Below are 18,442 nucleotides of genomic sequence, written 5' to 3' on the forward strand. Positions count from 1 at the left end.
TTTTAAATACCGCGCTTTGTTAATGCCGTTATAAAATCTGTCACTGTAATTTTCTCCATTTTTAATTGCAATAGTAATTGTGACGTACGTTTGGCAAAATAATAGCTGTTTATTTACGTCAGATTTTGTTGAGACATTGAGAATCAATATTCACTGATTCACTGATCATAGTGGCGATGAAGAATTGTTTGTTGATTTTATTGTAAATAATTATTCAAACATATTTCCAATTCTTTTCGGATCGAGGCTCTGGAAAAGAACTATTTTCACAATGTGTATTTTCCTACATGTATATATGTTTTTTGCCTTTAAACTTTTTAACTTGTACTTTTGCAAAATGAGAACGCTCAAATCTTAATTGTCGCTAATTTTCTGCTCAAATTTAGTATTTGTAATGGACTCTCCAATTTTTCCAGAAAAGATTGGCTTTGTCCAAACATACAGCACACACTCAGAAATGTATTCTTGGATTATACTGGCTGCTGGCATATTGCATTATTTTTTAATATAACATTATTCTGTAAATATTACATTTTTACATTCGAACACTGCATTATCATAGATACTATGCCATTGCAAAAGCAGTTCTTGCATTGTTAACTGTTGCAGTGACTATTCTTGCTAAATTGGCAACACAGTAACATTCCCTTGCTGATTGAGATGTTGTATTTGAAGAGGTACTCTTTTTTTACACTAAATAAGAAATGGTAATTCAAAATTGGTTTTAACTTACTGGGACAATACAGTATTGTAGAGGCTAACATTAATTTTGCCCATAAACTTTGATCAGAAATATTACTTCACAGTAATTCATTGGCAATTCATTATTGTATCTTATTATATTTCAGATCTCTTACAGTCCCCTTTTGACTGTCGTTCTTTATACACTGTAACTATACCATCTTTGGCTATTTGCCACACTAATCAATTTCTTTGAATCACCTAAAAATATGCACATATAGATTTCACTGTCTCCATATTTAAAAAAAAAAAAAAAAAATCCAGTCTGTTGTAAATAAAACCATTTGTATACAGAGGCAACCAGAAATCTTGCTTTCACACCCATATTCTTTCCCATTCAAAATTTTAGTAGTGATAACCGCTCGGTTTTGTGGAGAGTGGACAATGTCAAATTATTTCCATTTTTATGCCTGTTCTTGTTTCCGAGTATTTTTTGTGCATATTGTTTTTTCGCTCTTTTTACCCCGCACGAAAATCGACGCAACTTTACACACTTCGTTCTAATTATTACGCAACACCAATTATCTCTTTTATTCAACGATCTAGTAGTAAGATGCCATCGTAGACAATGGTTATGGTAATTCAATGTCCCTTCTTATGGTAATTCACTTGTGGTGCCCTATTGGAAGTTGCTACCAAAATTATGTTAACATCCAGGTGAAAGCTCGTTTGAGGGACGTATAAATTTGTTGTGCAGAATTTTGAACGAGAGAGAAGCATTTGAGAGTTTGAGTGACAGTTGAGTTTGTTGGGTCGCCGTCACCCGTAGCGAGAAGGCGAGTGGATACAGCCACCGCAGGTACAGGGCCGGCAATCCCGGGACATACCGTTATTTCGTTTTACCGTTTTGGATTTCCTCAAAAACAAAAACAGTAAACGCACCGCTGACCGTTTTTTCGTTTTACAGTTTTGTAAAACGGTCAAACGGTAGTTAGGTCACAAAAAAACAATGACCTTTTTGTTGTTTTTCTTAATTGTTGAAAGCGATAAACGGTTAGTTGCTTCATTTCAGAGTGTTGTTTTAAAGAACATGACAATGAAAAACGGTCAATAGTCCTGTCGACCATTTTTTGATTTAGGTTCGGTAATTAAGCAATGCACCTAGGAATGTTAATGCGTCCTCATGGGATCGAGTCATTGCCTGGGACCCAAATTACCCTCCTCACATTTCGTTCTCACGACATAGTTTTCGAACTGGCTATTGAAGAGCCGCGCCGAACTCCAATTTCCTTCAAATATCTGCAACTTCTTCAAACGTATTACCATCCTGTATCCATTGTAAAAAGTAATGTCCTCCCTTGAAGTTTTTCAGCGCCATTTTTGCTTGCAACTCTTAAGCCCCACCAACTGAATCGCGTGAGGAGGGGGTCAGGGTCACGCCAGGAATCATCACACCACGCATTATGCCGAGGTAACACTTTTTCATGTAAAGCATGGTCCCCCTCCATCCCCCTTGTCCAGCACCACAAAATGCACCATGGACTGCTCACTATATGACACTGAAATAAAAAAAAACAGTCTGTATTCAATACTGACCGTTTTGCTGTTTTTCAAAGTTATTTGTGTAAAACTGTAAAACAAAAATCATTGATCGTTATGCTGTAATGAATTTTATTAAACTTATAAAACAGAGAAACCGCATTTATCTTAATACCGTTTGACCGTTTTACAAAACTGTAAAATGACAGAACGGTCAATGGTTTGTTTACTGTTTTTGTTTTGAGGAAATGCAAAACGGTAAAACGAAATAACGGTATGTCCCGGGATTGGCCGGCAGACCAAAAATTTATTGAGGCCGTGAGCCACAGTTCAGTTGTAGTACAAGTCAGTGTACATTGCAACACCCTCCTCAGTCCGTCTGACCAGACTTCACTCTCTCATTAACCCCATGCGTATGGGAAGCGGTCATGGCCCCGGCCGCTAATCCTCATTGGAATGCAGTTGCCAGCTGTGGTATGCCGTGGCACACAGCTAGTGGGTAGTTCCACAGCTGCTACTTCTGTGCAGTCCCGCTACCACACAAAGGCTGCGCAGTCATGCGGGCCACTTGCTCTATGTGTGGAGGAATGTCCCCATTACACCCCGTCCTTAAGAGGTTAATTTTTGTTATCGATCTTATTTCCACTCGCCCCAGTTTAGGGCCAATGTTTTTCCATTTCAGAAAAGTGTAAATTCCATTTTCAAAAATCCTAATTTCTGTTTTAGGCTGATTTCCGTTTTAGGCTCAATGTACCATGTACATGGAGACGATAATGAAATAATCGTTTGGTTGGAACAGGGGAAAATTGCCAAAAAAAGATTGCTTTTTTATCAACAACCGATCTATTTACAAACGTATTATTTAACTTCACCACAGTCAAGTCATTAATACTGCACCACCACCACCACACAAGTTAGAAACATGCAATAGCCGTATACACCATGATGTCACACACATCAACTGGCTGAAGTTAGGCGACAAAATAGTATAGTTTACAGTAGATTTTGGGACCTGGATAAATGAATAAGCACAACAAGCATTTCAGTAGAGCGAAAGTTACATGTCAACGAAAGGTTGATAATAGAATGGAGAAAAATAAACCTACCGATGGAGCAAAAGAGAGCTGCGAGGGTGTGCAGTGAGTGTGATAATTTTCACCCGTGCGCTGACTGACAGCTACGGCGCGCGTCTGGTCTGTCACTACGGTAATGTCACTACGGTTATGATCTTGTAACATTTATTGCTCTGATCTTGAACGTTTTTGTCCCCCCCAACAATCATGATCTAAACAACGCTCATTTCTTATATGGCTCATCTGTTCAATCAATCATCAACAATTCGTTTTGGACTCAAGAAATTTTACGAAGTTATGTTTTTATCAATAAAATTACAGAAGTTCTTGTCTTCAGATTCAAATTCCTTTTCTGTTTCGAGAAGCAGATTCTGCAAATTCTGTTCATTTTCAAACTCTCGATATCAAACTCAGAAATAGCAAGAACAGTGTTTGTTTTTTTAAGAAATGCTACGATCCAACTTAATTTGTTGTTATCCTGCAAGTTATCTTCCAGATTATTTAAAATAATTTTGTGTGATAAACCTATGTATAATACAAAAATGTGTTTTACTTTAAGACATGAACAAAAAGGAAATAGCTCAATAGATAACACACCCATTTGGGTGGAAAATGTGTAGGTTAAACATACATGTACAATCTTTAAGTGTCGGACTCGGATGATGAAATGGTAACTTGGTGAATATTGGATTAATGTTTAAACATACCTCTGTATACCAAATGAACACAAAATACATTTTAGTCTGAAATGTATAGCCATTTCCCTGATATGGCCTTTAAATATACAGTCCTGGCTTCTACTATAGCATTCAAATCTTGCAAAGTGAAGAGTATTGTGCAGTTTCTAGGCACCATCGTACTGCTGGTATGTGGCTTTTGGGAGCAACACACAGCTCATTGCAATATTGCATTTTTGGCATTTAAAGTATCTTTAATTATTATTTATATCAGGCTTCCGGCGGTAAAAATAAATCAGCATATTGTATGCTTTCATAAAAAGTTGACTGCAATAACATTGTTATTGCAGTCAATCCGGGCATTTTCGCAGGTTCCCGCTTGGTCAAGAGCGTAGAAAGTCACAGTTGTTAACCACTCAACAGAGCGTAGCGCGCGCGTACCGTCGAACACCGAACACGCCGCGCGCTTGAAGGCCAGGTATACTCGCACTGTTGTTTACCATTACAGTGGCAGCTTCAAAACGTTTGATGTAAACGAAAAAGATGTAATGAAGACAGTGTCTTGAATTGTGCTTCTTGCGGATCAAGTCAGCCTGATATAAATAATAATAAAAATATTGGATGGCTTGTTTTCAGTGGATTCAAGAAAATATTGCACTTGCTATGACAATATTACACTCGTCTTCGACTCGTGCAATATTGTCATAGCTCGTGCAATATATTCTTGTATCCACCTCAAAGCCATCCAATATTATATAACTGTAAATTAAGTCTACAAATAAATGTTGAATTATTTCATTTCCAATATTAATCTGAGCAGTTAAGCAAGATCAGTCAGGCAATAGTGGTATGATGTCTTAATACCTATTCATGTCCACTGCTTGTTGAATGGCAAAGATGACATACCTCATTTATAATCTTGTCCAAGTTATACATCCTCACTCTGTCATTTCTATGCATCACGATTAACATGCCATCGCTTACGTTTGCATTGCAAATATCTGCACCAAAAACCTGAATCATATAAGGAAGAAATGTAAAATAAATTAAAAAGTTGTATCCCTTTTCTGTCTAGATTGCCAGGCTCATTGTACATTATCCTCTGCATACTACATCTGTATATGAGAAAAGTGACCAAGGTCTCTGCAGGCTCCATTAGATGCCTCTTTAGGCTGTCTGCTGACGACAGCTGTCTGCTGTACTGGTATTTGTGGTCTCAGCCTGTAGTTGCAAGTACTGATATTAAACAGCAAGGTGGTGTTTATTGCCAGTATCCAGTAATTTACATGGTTTAAACAACAAAAACAGAATTGAATAGAGTGATTCTTCTTACCTGCTGGGTAACAGTGAGATGTCCAATCACTTCCAAAGGGAAAACACTGAATAGCACAAATGACTTCATCATCCCTTCTGCTGACTACATCGGGAAATAAACACAATAAAGATGAAATGCAAAGTAAACTACCTCTTTGTTGAGGCAGATTTTGAGACATCAGGGAATGAATTAATAGACATTCATAAATACCTACATGTACATGCAAGACAGTTTACACATTCCAACAGTTTTAAACTGTTGATAAAGACCTGCTGGCTGGTCTTAAACACTTTTCCAGTGTCACTTAAAGTTGGGACTCCTATGAAATCCAGTGCTTTTTATCATTTTATTGGTTGAATGTTCACAATCCCCACATAGGTATACTACCAGTGAAAAAGTATTTCGTAGTCCTAAACTCACAATACACCGACACAGCTATCGTGCAGTATGAGCGACACGCGCCAATCTTCATATAAGGCGTTGTTTACCACGACTCGCGAGAGAAACATACCATAATATAGCTATAGGGGTGTCCCAAAATACATGAAGTAAAACTGTGCAACAAAATTGTTGGAAATTTACAATTGTTGGCTTGTTTTGACTTTTGGACCGAAAAGCTTAGATTGTTTGACCGAAAAGGTATTTATGAATGGAAATAAATATGTGCTTGGCCGGTATTAAACACTATGTTTAAGACCGTTAGAGTCTGGATGCTGATAATTACCCTCGCCGAACATCCAGACTCCAACCAGTTTTAAACATTGTGTATAAAACCAGCCAAGCACACATTTATTCCCTTATAAATTTAAATTGTTGTTCTATATGTGTCTGTATTCCAGCTGCACAGATTCAATTTAAATGTCTACACTACATGTACCTCTACTTTGATGTGTGTTGGACAGCATCCGTAAATTTCAATAGTAAAATTTTTTTACAATAGGAAACAAACAAATAAATAAAAGAGATTTTGAACTATAAATAAATTCAGAAAATGCTTAAATTAGGTTGATATTTGAGAGATACACAATAGGGCAATTACAATCCTACTTAATGACCAAACAACAAACAAGGCAAACCAAAACAATCAGACCTGTAGTTCTGTAGATATTGGCCTTCAAAATATGCTCTTTTAATATAATACCACATGTCACGTGATGACATCATCGTGACGGCACTTAAATTTTCATCTATAACACATCCTGGTTTAGGTACACACCAAGATTCAGCCCAATCTTACCTGTAGTTATGGAGATATAGGCCTTCAAAATATGCACCTATATTGTGACGTCACGGGTCACGTGATGACGTCACGATGACGTCAATGTTCGGCACACATCTTCAGATGCTGGTCTAAGTGTGTGCCGAGTATAAAGGCAATTGGATTGATTTTAGTGCAAAGTGCCTTCCACGATTAAAACATGTACAAATGCTATGGGGAATGGCTGAAAAGAAGAAAAACACTTTTCTAAATGGTAGTTTTATGTGAAATTTCAAGCATTTTTCGATGACATCACACATTGCAAGCGAATCTCAATGCATTATGAGTGACTACATTCAACAACTTACGCGGTTAAAACCAGAATTTTGAATTAAATACAGCAAATGCCAAAATATTAAGTCAGTATTGCACCATGAGGAATAACCCCCAATTTGATATTTTAAAGGGAATTAAAATACAACATTTGCAAACATCAAAAAATAAAACTACCAAATCATTTTGAAATACCTTGCTGGACTGTTAGTGAATGACAGTGTAAAGCATCCTGTAACATCATGGCACCTGGTTTACTGTCATTTTCAAGAAAGTGGTATTTTTGTATCAATTTCCAACGCTGGTCGGCCGACCAGCATTGGAAAAAAAATGGCTTTTTTTCAAATACTGGCCCCAATTGACCATCGCACTTGTTTGCAATCGATTACACATCTATGAACGGGTACAAGCCAGCTAGACTGGTTCCCTGACCTTACAATTCCCCAATGTATGTAAACTGCTCTGTTTCTTCTTATATGGAGTCAGGGAACCAGACTACAGGAAAATGATTGTTTTTCTTGGTTTTTATAGCATTTTCGAACCCAAAACCTCAAAAAAGTCAGTGTAACTATATTTGCTATATATTTCCAAACCCCCAATTCCATCCATTTCTGAAAATTACAGCAAAAGCAAATGATGTATATTCCCTTTAAGATATAATATAACACAATGTTGAAGGGCAGTTTATCTATTTCACAGTAAAAACAAAATTTCCCGTAGGTTATTTTATTTTGATGGCATGCCATGAGAAAGACGACAGTATCGTGGAACTTTGAGAAAAATATTGTTTGGAAAAAAAGTACGCGTTGTGCAACTAACTGCAATGAAACAGCGTTTGTTATTGATGTTCATACTGCATTAAGGTGTATTATATGACTTTTTTCATAAAAAAAAATAATCCTTGAGGGTCTTCATCTAAAAAATTTTTAGTTATAAATAAGTTCAATATTTCTGGACAGTAGTGTAACGGTGTAATTCAACACATGAACAATATCTTTGTGGAAACTGCTTACGGCTACTTAAATGTCAAGGGAAAATGCAGGTCTATTCGTGCAATTTTTTCCAACATTTATGCTGCAAGCCAAGCTCATTCACTCAAATAAACATTGGCAATAAGTATGCGACTGTTTCCGCTAACTCTAAACTCTAACTCTAATGCTAAAAAATCTAACAAGTTCATTTTTGGCTCAAACTTCCAACAGCCATCTGATGTCTGAAGAAGTATTAGGCTGAGAACTTTAATTTTTAAGTTGAAAATGGGCAAGAACAAGCACTTTAGGCCGGGAAAAAAATTGTGTGTTTACGGTAATGCCCTAAAAATTATGGGTTTTTGTGTTGAAACTTGGTGTGTACCTCAACCAGGATGTGTTATAGATGAAAATTTAACTGACGTCACGATGACGTCATCACGTGACGTATGAGGTCATATTAAAAGGTAAAGTGTTAAGGCCTATATCTACAGAATAACATGTCCAATTGGGTTGAAAGTTGGTATGTACCTAAACCGGGATATGTTATAGATGATAATTGAAGTGACGTCATGATGAGGACGTCATGATGAGGTCATCACGTGACATGTGAAGGCATATTAAAAGTGCATATTTTGAAGGCCAATATCTACAGAACTGTATCGGTCCTGATCACTCTACCGCACATGTTGTCCTATCAGTCTGACATGACATAAACATACAATAACAAATTACCGAAACAGCCGTGTATTTGTACACAAACATAAGTAAATCTAGTTTACTATCAGTACATTGTTCCAACCAAAAAATCATTACAACTGTCAACAGACAGACAAACACATGTAAAACCAACTGCATTAATAAATGATTAAACAATTAACTAGCTAAATGTAAAACACACCTTAGATTGAGTTGAACATACCACTGCCCTTTCTTGAAAGACATCCCAATTCAAATACATGTACTTCAAGCACCTGAGCAATTGATAGAAAGAAAGTTAACAATCAAGTTACATAGTCCGTGGGACGAGGCCTTTTTTTGGCTTGCCACATGGTCTGGTTCGCCGAATTTTATTAAACTTCACAGACATGTAGATTGTGGTGTACCCTATCAACAAAACTTTGTTCCCTGATCCACAGTTTGTTTGGGAATGAGAAAATCTGGGATAAAAATGCCGAAAAAATCAGCATGAGAAAAAACATAGGAAACAGCGCCCTCTATTGACATGGTCAGAAACCTTTTCGCACGCAATGGTCGTCCGAGTTCGGGCGGTCTGTTCTTGACACAAGTATTTTTATTGTTCTCGCACTGGAATGGCAGGAACACGACCCACAACCACTGCACTCGGAACGGGATCTCACACCACCTATCCATCGGGGTTTTGCAAGAATAATATGCCCGTGTCAAGAACAAGACCCGCCCGAGCTCGGCCAATGAGTGCTTGGCAGATGATACTTCTTTCATTTTATATTCTAGATTTTTGTTATTCTCATCGGGATGCCAAAATATCTTCGTTACAGTTTTGTCCAACGTGAAATGATCAAGTTTTAAATTTAAGATCGAATGTTATGTATTACCAACATAAACATCGATTGGTATGGTTAAACCCCAGATCAGAATAATTTTGTGAACTCTCATCTCAGGGTAATATCTTTTCAACAATAATAGAAGTGCGTGGCATCTGGTGAAGTATCTGAAATTCTGAAACATCTTTTACAAAATGTAATGCAAAGTAAAAAAAAAAAGTAATAAAAATTGATGCAGCCTCAAAAAAGTAAGCGGGTGGGCCGTTGTTTTTTTAAAATGGTTTTCACGGTATGGATGGAGCAACAACAAAACATGAATCAGTTCTTAAAACAATAAATATTCAAAACAATAAAAACGGTAATACGGTTCAGCTGAATTAACAAATTGTAGTTGTAATGCTGTCACTCAAAACTTCCAAATAGGGGAATATAAATTAATTTTCTCTTCTTAAAAGAGTTTGCACACAGAAAGTGGGTCCTTCAATTTGATGAGACTTTTGACATGTTATACAACAATTATGTAATCAGCCTGTGATGTATACAGGTGCTTATATAGCTCGTTTTGTCAGTTGAAAATAAACGAATAATGCTCATTCAGTACAGATTGAACAAAATTATGTCAAGTTAAAACCATTCTTCATGTGTGGGTAAAAACTGTGGGTTTAAATTGCCCCCCCCCAATTTTTTTAATTTTAAATAAGTAAATAAATAAATGAAATAAAATTAATCAAATAGTATTTCTTTTGGTGATTACTTAAACCACATTGTACCTGCAATATAAAATACCAAAACTGTATTTGCAGTTATTGCCCTCTTTATTTTTATGAGACATTTTTTTATATCTTTACAATGCAAGTGTAAACAAAAATAAAATCAACCTAAGTACATGTATGAGAACTTTAGATGTCATTTTTGAGTGGTTTTGTAATAAGACGGTTCAGCTTATCTGATACATGTATATAATCCCTTTTTTGAAATTTTGCGTCACTGATATTGAAAGGGGGGGGGGAAGTCTGACATAACCCTTCATTTATTGGCTATTTTTCTTTTTGACCAATCCTCCCCCCCCCCCCCCCCCGGAAAAAAAAGGTGGGAGCAGAACTGAAAGATGTTACCCTGGGATTCTGTTCTGGGAAATGGTTTAACTATGCAAATCAAGCTTTATGTAGGTAATACATAACATTCGATCTTAAAACTTGGTTATTTCAAGTTGGACAAACTGTAATGAAAATGGTTTGGCATCCTGATGAGAAATAATAACAAAAATCTAGAATATGCATATAAGGCCAAAAAAAAGGAAAATAATCGGTCTCTGGTCAGACCGAAGTTCCGGAATTGATGCGGCGACGCGTTTTTTGTTTCTTTTTTCTCAAGCTTAAATATAGACAAGATGGGTACTATTTTGCTTTTTTTATGTCCTCATTATACATTGGTGTCCTCCATAATAAATTAATTTACCTTGGTGCCCTTTATCATTTGCCTTGGTGCAATTTTCCCCATTCCTTGGTGCTCCTTGGTACAAAAATTTGAGGAGGTGCGGCAATAGAGGGCGCTGTTGTAGCTTTTGAAAAAAAAAAAGTTGACGCGCATGATTAAAATCGACGCGCGCGCTGACCAGAGACCGAGTATTATTTTTTTTGGCCTAATATGAAACATGAAAGAAGTTTCATCTGGCAAGCACTCATTGCGTACGAAAAGGTTTCTGACTGTGTCAATAGAGGGCACTGTTTCTTATGTTTTTTTCCCTCATGCAGAATTTTCGGCATTTTTATCCCAGATTTTCTCATTCTCAAACAAACTGTGGATCGAGAACAAAGTTTTCTTGATAAGGTACATCATAATCTACATGTCTGGAAAGTTTTATAACATTCGGCGGACCAGATCGCCTATCTCGAAGACTACAGCTTTGTTTAAACAAAAAAGTTTTTTTTTTAAAAGGAGGCTTTGCTTCACCTGCTATGTGAGGGAGGCGGCTTTGCCTGCCTCTTGCCCGCTTTGCAGGCGAGCGCCCGCTTCGCAGTCCAGCAACTTGTGAACAACTCGTGAACACACGCACACACACACACCCTTTCTTCTTTATAGTATAGCAGTGGTACCGTATACAAGGCAAACATATTGTAAGGAATCAAGTCTGGTGCATTTTTAATTTTTGCACATAAATATACCCGAGACAGTTTACCCACCAATAATGGGTGAGGGTCAGTCAAGTGGGTGGTTTTAAACCACTGTTTAAACACTGCCACAAAGTGTTGAAAACTGGCAAGTAACAAATGTTGCCTCTGAACAGGGCAAACAATTTCTGCTCTCATCTAGTGTTTTTTTTCATCTGGTGAATAATGTCTCCTCCAAAGTTGGTAGGTTTAGAAGTTACAAACAAAATGGTATATGATAAATCAATTTATTTAAGATCATTTTCATTTAAAATCTTCTTTTAAATTGAGAAACAAAAGATGTCTTTAAGGCTCAGTCACTTTGCCTAATTACCCATAAAAAAATGTGTGTATTTTTTTTTGTCAGTTACTTGTCCACTATTACACCAATATACCTGTTATCAAGAAAAGGGCATCTCTCTTCCGCATTTATGAAGAGTGATATTTGTTAGTACAAGTATTGTGCAGATTGCTCAGAATGGAAAATTACTTTCATGAGGGCAGCAAACAGAAATAGCCCATTTGCTTGTCACCATATGGCTGTTAAACTCCCACAAAAATGAAGGCTTGCTTGTCCTGTTTTCCACAACACTAAACAAGTTTTGTCATTGAATTCTCAAGGTTGCCAACATTTTATTAATTCTGCAAGGGAGAACATCTTTGTAAAACCTTTGACTCTAGCCTCCTTCCTCAATTCTTCGAAACCAGATGCGCTGTGAGACAATAGGTCTAAATGGTTTTAAATGGTGATTTGTTAATGAAATCGATGTGTGTGTAGTGCATTCACTATATGCGCAAAATGGTTTTAAATGGTGAATTGTTAATCAATGTGTGTGTAGTGCATTCACTATATCTGCAAGTAAGAGTATGGCACAAAACAGTTGTTTGATTGTAGAGCCGTAGCTTAACGTCATCAAAATGGGCTTGTAGTAGATGCTCCCAACTTTTGTTTTGCTTCTGGCTTTTGTTTTGCTTCTGGCCTTTTTCTGGCTTTTAACACACAGGGTGGAGCTGCTTCTTTTCTTTTTTTCGGCTGAAACTCCCCTTACTTAGTTTTTGGTGGTGCAGATTGTTTTGATATATAATCTCAAAATTAGTAAATGTTTGCCATATTAAAGTGATCTTTACACATATGCTAAAAAGTTGCAGTAAAAATGTCATTTGCTTATACATCTCACACGAGTAGCCACTGTTATTTAGCCAATCTCAATGGCTACACCGCCATTCACATAGAGTCTAGTACCGTGTAGGACTACCTTGCACCAAAACGCTAGATATTCTGCTTAGGTCTACATGTCATGCTGAACTTCTGTTTTTATGTTGGTAATTATACTCGAAACATTCCTTTTTAGGAAAAATTTGGTTATGTGTAATGTGCTTGTGACCTCATCTGCTTAAGTTATTGTTTGTGTCCCTGTGTACCTTTATGTTAACTTGTTAGCTGTTTCCAAAATTTTCCAAAACAGCTGTTTTTGTTAAGGTTATTATTTTCCCCCCCCTTATTTTTCCACTTTTTGTCCATAGGGTTTGTACGCGTTTTTCTTCTACCAGAAGAATTTTGTCACAATGACGTTACGTCACATTAAAGGTGCATATTTTCTCTACAGGCAGGTTTTGTACACGTTTTTCTTCAAACCATACACTGACACTTTCGTATGTCTGACTGACTTAAGACTTGGCAGACACTTAGACCAGCAGCCGAAGACGGTCCCCGACGATTTTCATAATGATGACGTCATCATGTGTCATGACGCTGGCTGTATACTACAGTCAGAATTAGAGACTGGAATTTGCGAGGCATATAATAAGGTCGACATTTGATGGTGAGCATTTCTAATTCGGGGACCGTAAAAGCACTCTATTGTCCATACACCAACTGTTATTGATAATGGGCCTGTCACACCAGAACGTTTTAGGCCAACGCGTGAGTAACCGTGTTAGAATTTCGGCAACACGCTGGCAAACGCTGACCAACGCTAGGCCAGCGTTAGCAACATGCTGAGCGCGTTACTCACATGCTGGGACACGCTGTCACATTTTTCAACATACCTGAAATTTCCAGCGTTTGCCAGCGTGTGACTGCACACACTGGCAAACGCTGAAGGGTCGTTACTCACGCATCGAACGCGCTAGACGATCGTTACCAACCCACTACTCACACGCTGGCGACATGCTGGTTGGAGGGCTAGCGTACCCCTTGCGTGCCCCAAACGCGTTGATAACTGGTTGGTAGCGCGCTTGTAGCATTGGTCAACGTTGGTCAGCGTATGTGTAACGTCCCTCTAGCGCATTCAACGACTGCCTTACAACCAGGTAACACGTTCAGCGTGTGCTAGCATATTGATAGCGTATTATCCGGTGTATTGGGGTATCTGTATATAAATAGGGTGCTGCTGGTACCTCTTCATCACTTCTCCTGGAGACAGCATTGAATATGGAGCTGGAACCGCTGCGCCAAGAAGATCTTGCTGTTCTCCAACATCACCATAACCTGCTAGAATTGGCACTTCACCAGGTCCAAGCCAATAGGTGAAGGAGGAGAAGACGTGAGAGGAGAAGGTTCTGGGTCAGGCCATGGATTGGGAGGCAACGGCAGTTTGGCCTGTACAACCAGCTTCTGGTGGAACTCCGGAACAAGGACCAGGCCTCCTTCAAGTACTTCATGCGGATGCCCCCTGAGATGTTCGACGAGGTGCTAGCCAGAGAGGGGGTCCAAGGATCACCAAGGAACATACTGCCTTCAGGGAGCAGCTGGAGCCTGGCCTGAAGCTCGTCTTGACTTTACGTCACCTTGCCTCTGGAATCAAGTATGCCTCGATGAAGTTCGGCTGAATGGTCCCCCACAACACCATTTCAATCGTCGTCAGAGAAGTTTGCCAGGCCATCATCGATGAATACCTTCCAGAGGTGATGATTTGTGTCCAGGTCGGTCAAGAATCCAGAGAGGCTGATCTCTGGCAGGCTGCTGTCCAGTCCCTGGTTCAGCACCTGTGACGCTTAACCCACAGCAGCTGGCATGGTGGAGCTGGAGGTGGGCGTCTGAGCAGGATCCTGGAACTGCGGCGGCTGGTACTGCTGCTGCTGCTGGAACTGCTGCGCCTAGAACTGCTGCTGGAGTGGCTGCTGGTGGTACATGTCCATGTACTCCCTGCTGGCACTGGCACTGGACCAGACGCTCACTCCCTGGGGTTGCTGGTGTCTCCACATACTGGGGTGTGGCTGGTACTGCTCCGAGCAGCTGGCACTCGGTTGAGGAGCCGACCGGGGACGCGCTGGGAGAGCCATGGGTGCTGGGGGTTGGAAGGTGGTGTCCTCCTGAGTCCAGCACTCCTAAGGATCTTGCTGATGGACAGCCTGGCCTTGCAGAACTTCTCCTTGGGCATGCTCAAGAGATTGTCCGGCACAAAGTTCGCAAACGCCTGCTCCTCTGTCACAGGCTTCTGGGTGGTCAGGCTCTTGATGATGTCCCCTGACTCCTGAACCTTCTTCTGCAGGGTCTCCAACAGCTCGTCCTCGGCATGACGCTTGCCCTTGCGCACTGTGGAGGATGTGGAGGAGGGGGATGGCGTCACTTCAGCATCCTCATCACCAACATGGTGCTCTGCACACACCTGCTCTGCAGCGTCCAGGTCTCCAGCACTGGCTCAGCGCGATGACGGGTGATGTTCTGCAGGAACTTCAACCTGTTCTTCACCCACTGCTCTCGCTCAGTGAGTTCAGGCTCACTGTCTCCGCTCTTCTTCTTGTCCAGCCTAGTGTGGCAGTCATGGAGTGACTTCCACCAACCCTGGATATGGGCTGAGGTCTTGTGCAGCGCCTTCGCCTGGTCGGCCCAGAGTCGGCTCTTTTTGTTGTTGTTGGACCTCCGATACTCCTGCAGGTGGTTGTTCCAGATCAGTGGGTTGGCCTCCAGAAACTCGCACATCAGCTACCCCTCTGCTGGCGACAGCTGGTTCTGCGACTTGGCCTTCTTGCTCTACTTGGGCTTGATTCTTGCACGGTGGAGGCATGGGACGCACCAGAAGCTGCAGAGTCAAGGGAGGCATGGGACATCACAGGGGCCTCCGAGTGGGCAGAGTGGACAGAGCCATCATGGGAGCAGCAGTAGACTCCTCAGGTGTAGTCTTCTTCGGGGTACTCTTCTTGCCTCTAACACGTCCAGGTTTCTGCGTCTCCGACTTCTTAGAGGGCTTGGGGGAGGCATGATGAAGTTGAAGAAGATGTTCACGGTTCGGAGACTAATGCAAGAATGAAGTACTGTAGTCTGTTATTTATACAAAAAATCACGTGGTTGTTGCAGTACGCTGGCGTGTGTTGGAACGTGCTACTCACGCGCTGGGCAGTCGTTCATCAGTCGTCAAGCGCGTTACTAACGTGTTACTAACGCGTTACTCACGCACTGGCGAACGCTGGCGTACGCTGGCGATACGCTGTCATATTTTAATGATAAATCAGTGATGTGTTCCTCACACGCTGAGCACATTCCTCACATGCTTCTCATGCGCCGGCATACGCTATGAACCCGTTATTCATGTGTTATGGACACGCTGAAATCATGGTTCAACTTGACTTTTTCTGTGAAAGTTCAGCGCTTGCCAGCGTATCAACTGTTTTTAACGGGCTACTCACGCGTTGGCCTAAAACGTTCTGGTGTGACAAGCCCAACAGAAAACACACCCCACCTCCTTTCTCTTTGTCCACATCTCTGAATGCACGATCCCATCTGAAAAGCATAAATCTAGGGGGAGTCATGGTGGTGTCTGGAACTGAAGCATCAAGCCAGGTTTCGATTAAAAAGTAAACACAACAGTCGCGAAAATCCTTCCTGGCATAGATAAGACCATTAAGTTCTCCTGTTCTATTCCGAAGTGATCTAACATTGGCAAAAAAGATGCTGGGCAAGGCGTTCACTTAGGATGTTTCCCAAGCCCCACAAGCCTACCCCCTCTGGATCTTTGCTTATGTGTCCCATTCTTACGTGGAAAGGCACAAACGTCTTGGCCAGAATCCCCAATTAAATCCAGTTGTTCACGAGTCCAAGTTTCCACAGCTAGTCCTCATTCCCCAACAAAATCAGTTCCTCTCTTGGGTACACAAAAACAGCACTAAAACAATGAGTCCCAAACGTTAAATCAAGCAAAACATCGTGACAGCAAGCAATAATGGCACCATTCAATGGCGCCATCTTGTAGCATCTTGCTACAAGCCCCATTTTGATGACGTAAAGCTAAGGCTCTACAATCAAACGACTGTTTTGTTCCCTTTGTAACTAAAGTCCTTAGTTGCAATCTGATTTTAAGGCTTGATGCTTTGCAGTCTGTACCCAAACATTTATTTCTGCTAATCATACTATTATTCCAAATATGGATCAATGCGCAGCATGCCATGCCGGACAGAGGCCATTTTAATAATATTTGTGCCCAACTTTCAAATAGTATTTCATTTACCTCAAATACAAAGCTATGAGGGTTTTGTATCAACCTTGATATGTTGTGCACAAAGATCATGATTTGCTAGTAGAATTCTTCCTTTTCAGTTGCTATGCCACAACTTACGCCACCTAAAATGATTGTGCAAGTTACACCATGATTTGTTGCGCAAGTCGCAGACTAATGCACAATGAAATTTACGTGAAAAGTGTCATTACTGAAATGTTGCTCAGCATGAAATGTTGCGCAATGAACTTATGCAAAATTTATGTTAAAATTAACTGCTGCGCTCAACTGCACCCCTGTACTTTCTGTACAGATGCTCTTCCACACATAATTGTATTAGGCCAAAAAAAAAAATATTTCTGCTTCCGATTACATGCCTTTCAAAAATAGGGTCGGTCGGTCGGAAATGTTTTTTTTTTGGCCAATTTTTTTTATGCAGATTGAATGGGGTATTCAATTATATGCGAAGTTTTAGCCTGAACTATTTCTATTGCACTACGAAAGCTATACACGAAATGGCAACAAAAAGTGAGTAAAACCTACCTTTAATTATTGTCAATATATTTACGTTCGATAATTTCAAAAAATAATGAAAAATTCAGGCCGTTCGCACCATATGCACAACGCTAGTCAAGACGTGGGGAGCTGGCCAAAACTCCGAGGTGTGTGATGCGTGCGTGTGTGGCGAGCGTCCCACCATGGGCCAACAGACCTGTTTTAACGGTCAACAATTTCGGGAAACACGCGGCATGTATCACTCCAAATACGAGTAGTGCGATCTCAAAATGAACTCCTGAACACAGAAAATACATACACAGACAAGCTAGATCAATTCTGTAAATTAACTTGCAAAAATGTTCTTTCTCCATCGGTGTTTTCTTGGCATTTTTACGATGTCGAATCCGACCAGTTGACAGTGGCCTGCACTGTACCGATAGCGCGCTATCGGTCATATAGCTAGCTTTGGACTGGTTACCGCATTTACAATATGTCTTCTAAATTGGCCCCTGCGCAGCGCGGCGCGGCGTGGTGGGAACCAGTTGTCGCCACGTGATTATAGTCACCGTGCGTGACATCGAATTGCGAAGTAGTTATGTCGCGAAGCGAATTTGTAATAACGGAGGTTTCTTTTGAAAAAAAGCGAATGTAAGTAAGAAAACAAATAAATACAAGCATTTTTGGATGCAAAAGGGTTGTTGAGAGGTATTTTGTGAAGACAGAAAAAGACAGATTTTATTTGTATTTATTCAAATTTGTTTGTTTGTTTTTTTTGTGTTGGAATTGCCGATAAAATTTTTAGGGTCGCAGCCTAAAAATAGGGTCGGTCGGGTAACCGGAAGCAGAACTATTCTTTTTTTTGGCCTCATCACTATAATATTGAATTTAATATTCTAATGAGAATCTTTTGAAAAAAAGAGAGAAACATACACTGATCTAGAGAAAGATGTCCCCACTATCATTGGCCCTCTCTATGGAAAGGTAATGCACATATGCATTTCATTGTGCGCATAAATGACTATCCATCTGAAATCATGTTAGTCAAGTCG

The 18,442-nt window shown here is 40.0% G+C and overlaps 1 protein-coding gene across 11 annotated transcripts in view; it reads right to left on the minus strand.

Moving 5' to 3' along the window:
- The window catches only part of LOC119732014 (DDB1- and CUL4-associated factor 17-like), a 66,035-nt gene that overhangs the window by 9,998 nt on the left and 37,595 nt on the right, over positions 1 to 18,442 (minus strand). For all 11 annotated transcript variants that reach the window (XM_038205374.1, XM_038205375.1, XM_038205369.1 and 8 more), the window contains 3 exons: positions 8,686 to 8,758; positions 5,304 to 5,387; positions 4,877 to 4,984 (listed from right to left, as the gene is read on the minus strand). In XM_038205374.1, the coding sequence (XP_038061302.1) occupies positions 4,877 to 4,984; positions 5,304 to 5,387; positions 8,686 to 8,758 (265 nt within the window). The remainder of the gene's footprint in view (positions 1 to 4,876; positions 4,985 to 5,303; positions 5,388 to 8,685; positions 8,759 to 18,442) is intronic.

Source organism: Patiria miniata, unplaced genomic scaffold (assembly GCF_015706575.1).
Source record: "Patiria miniata isolate m_02_andy unplaced genomic scaffold, ASM1570657v1 HiC_scaffold_24, whole genome shotgun sequence".
In the NCBI taxonomy this organism is placed as follows: domain Eukaryota; kingdom Metazoa; phylum Echinodermata; class Asteroidea; order Valvatida; family Asterinidae; genus Patiria; species Patiria miniata.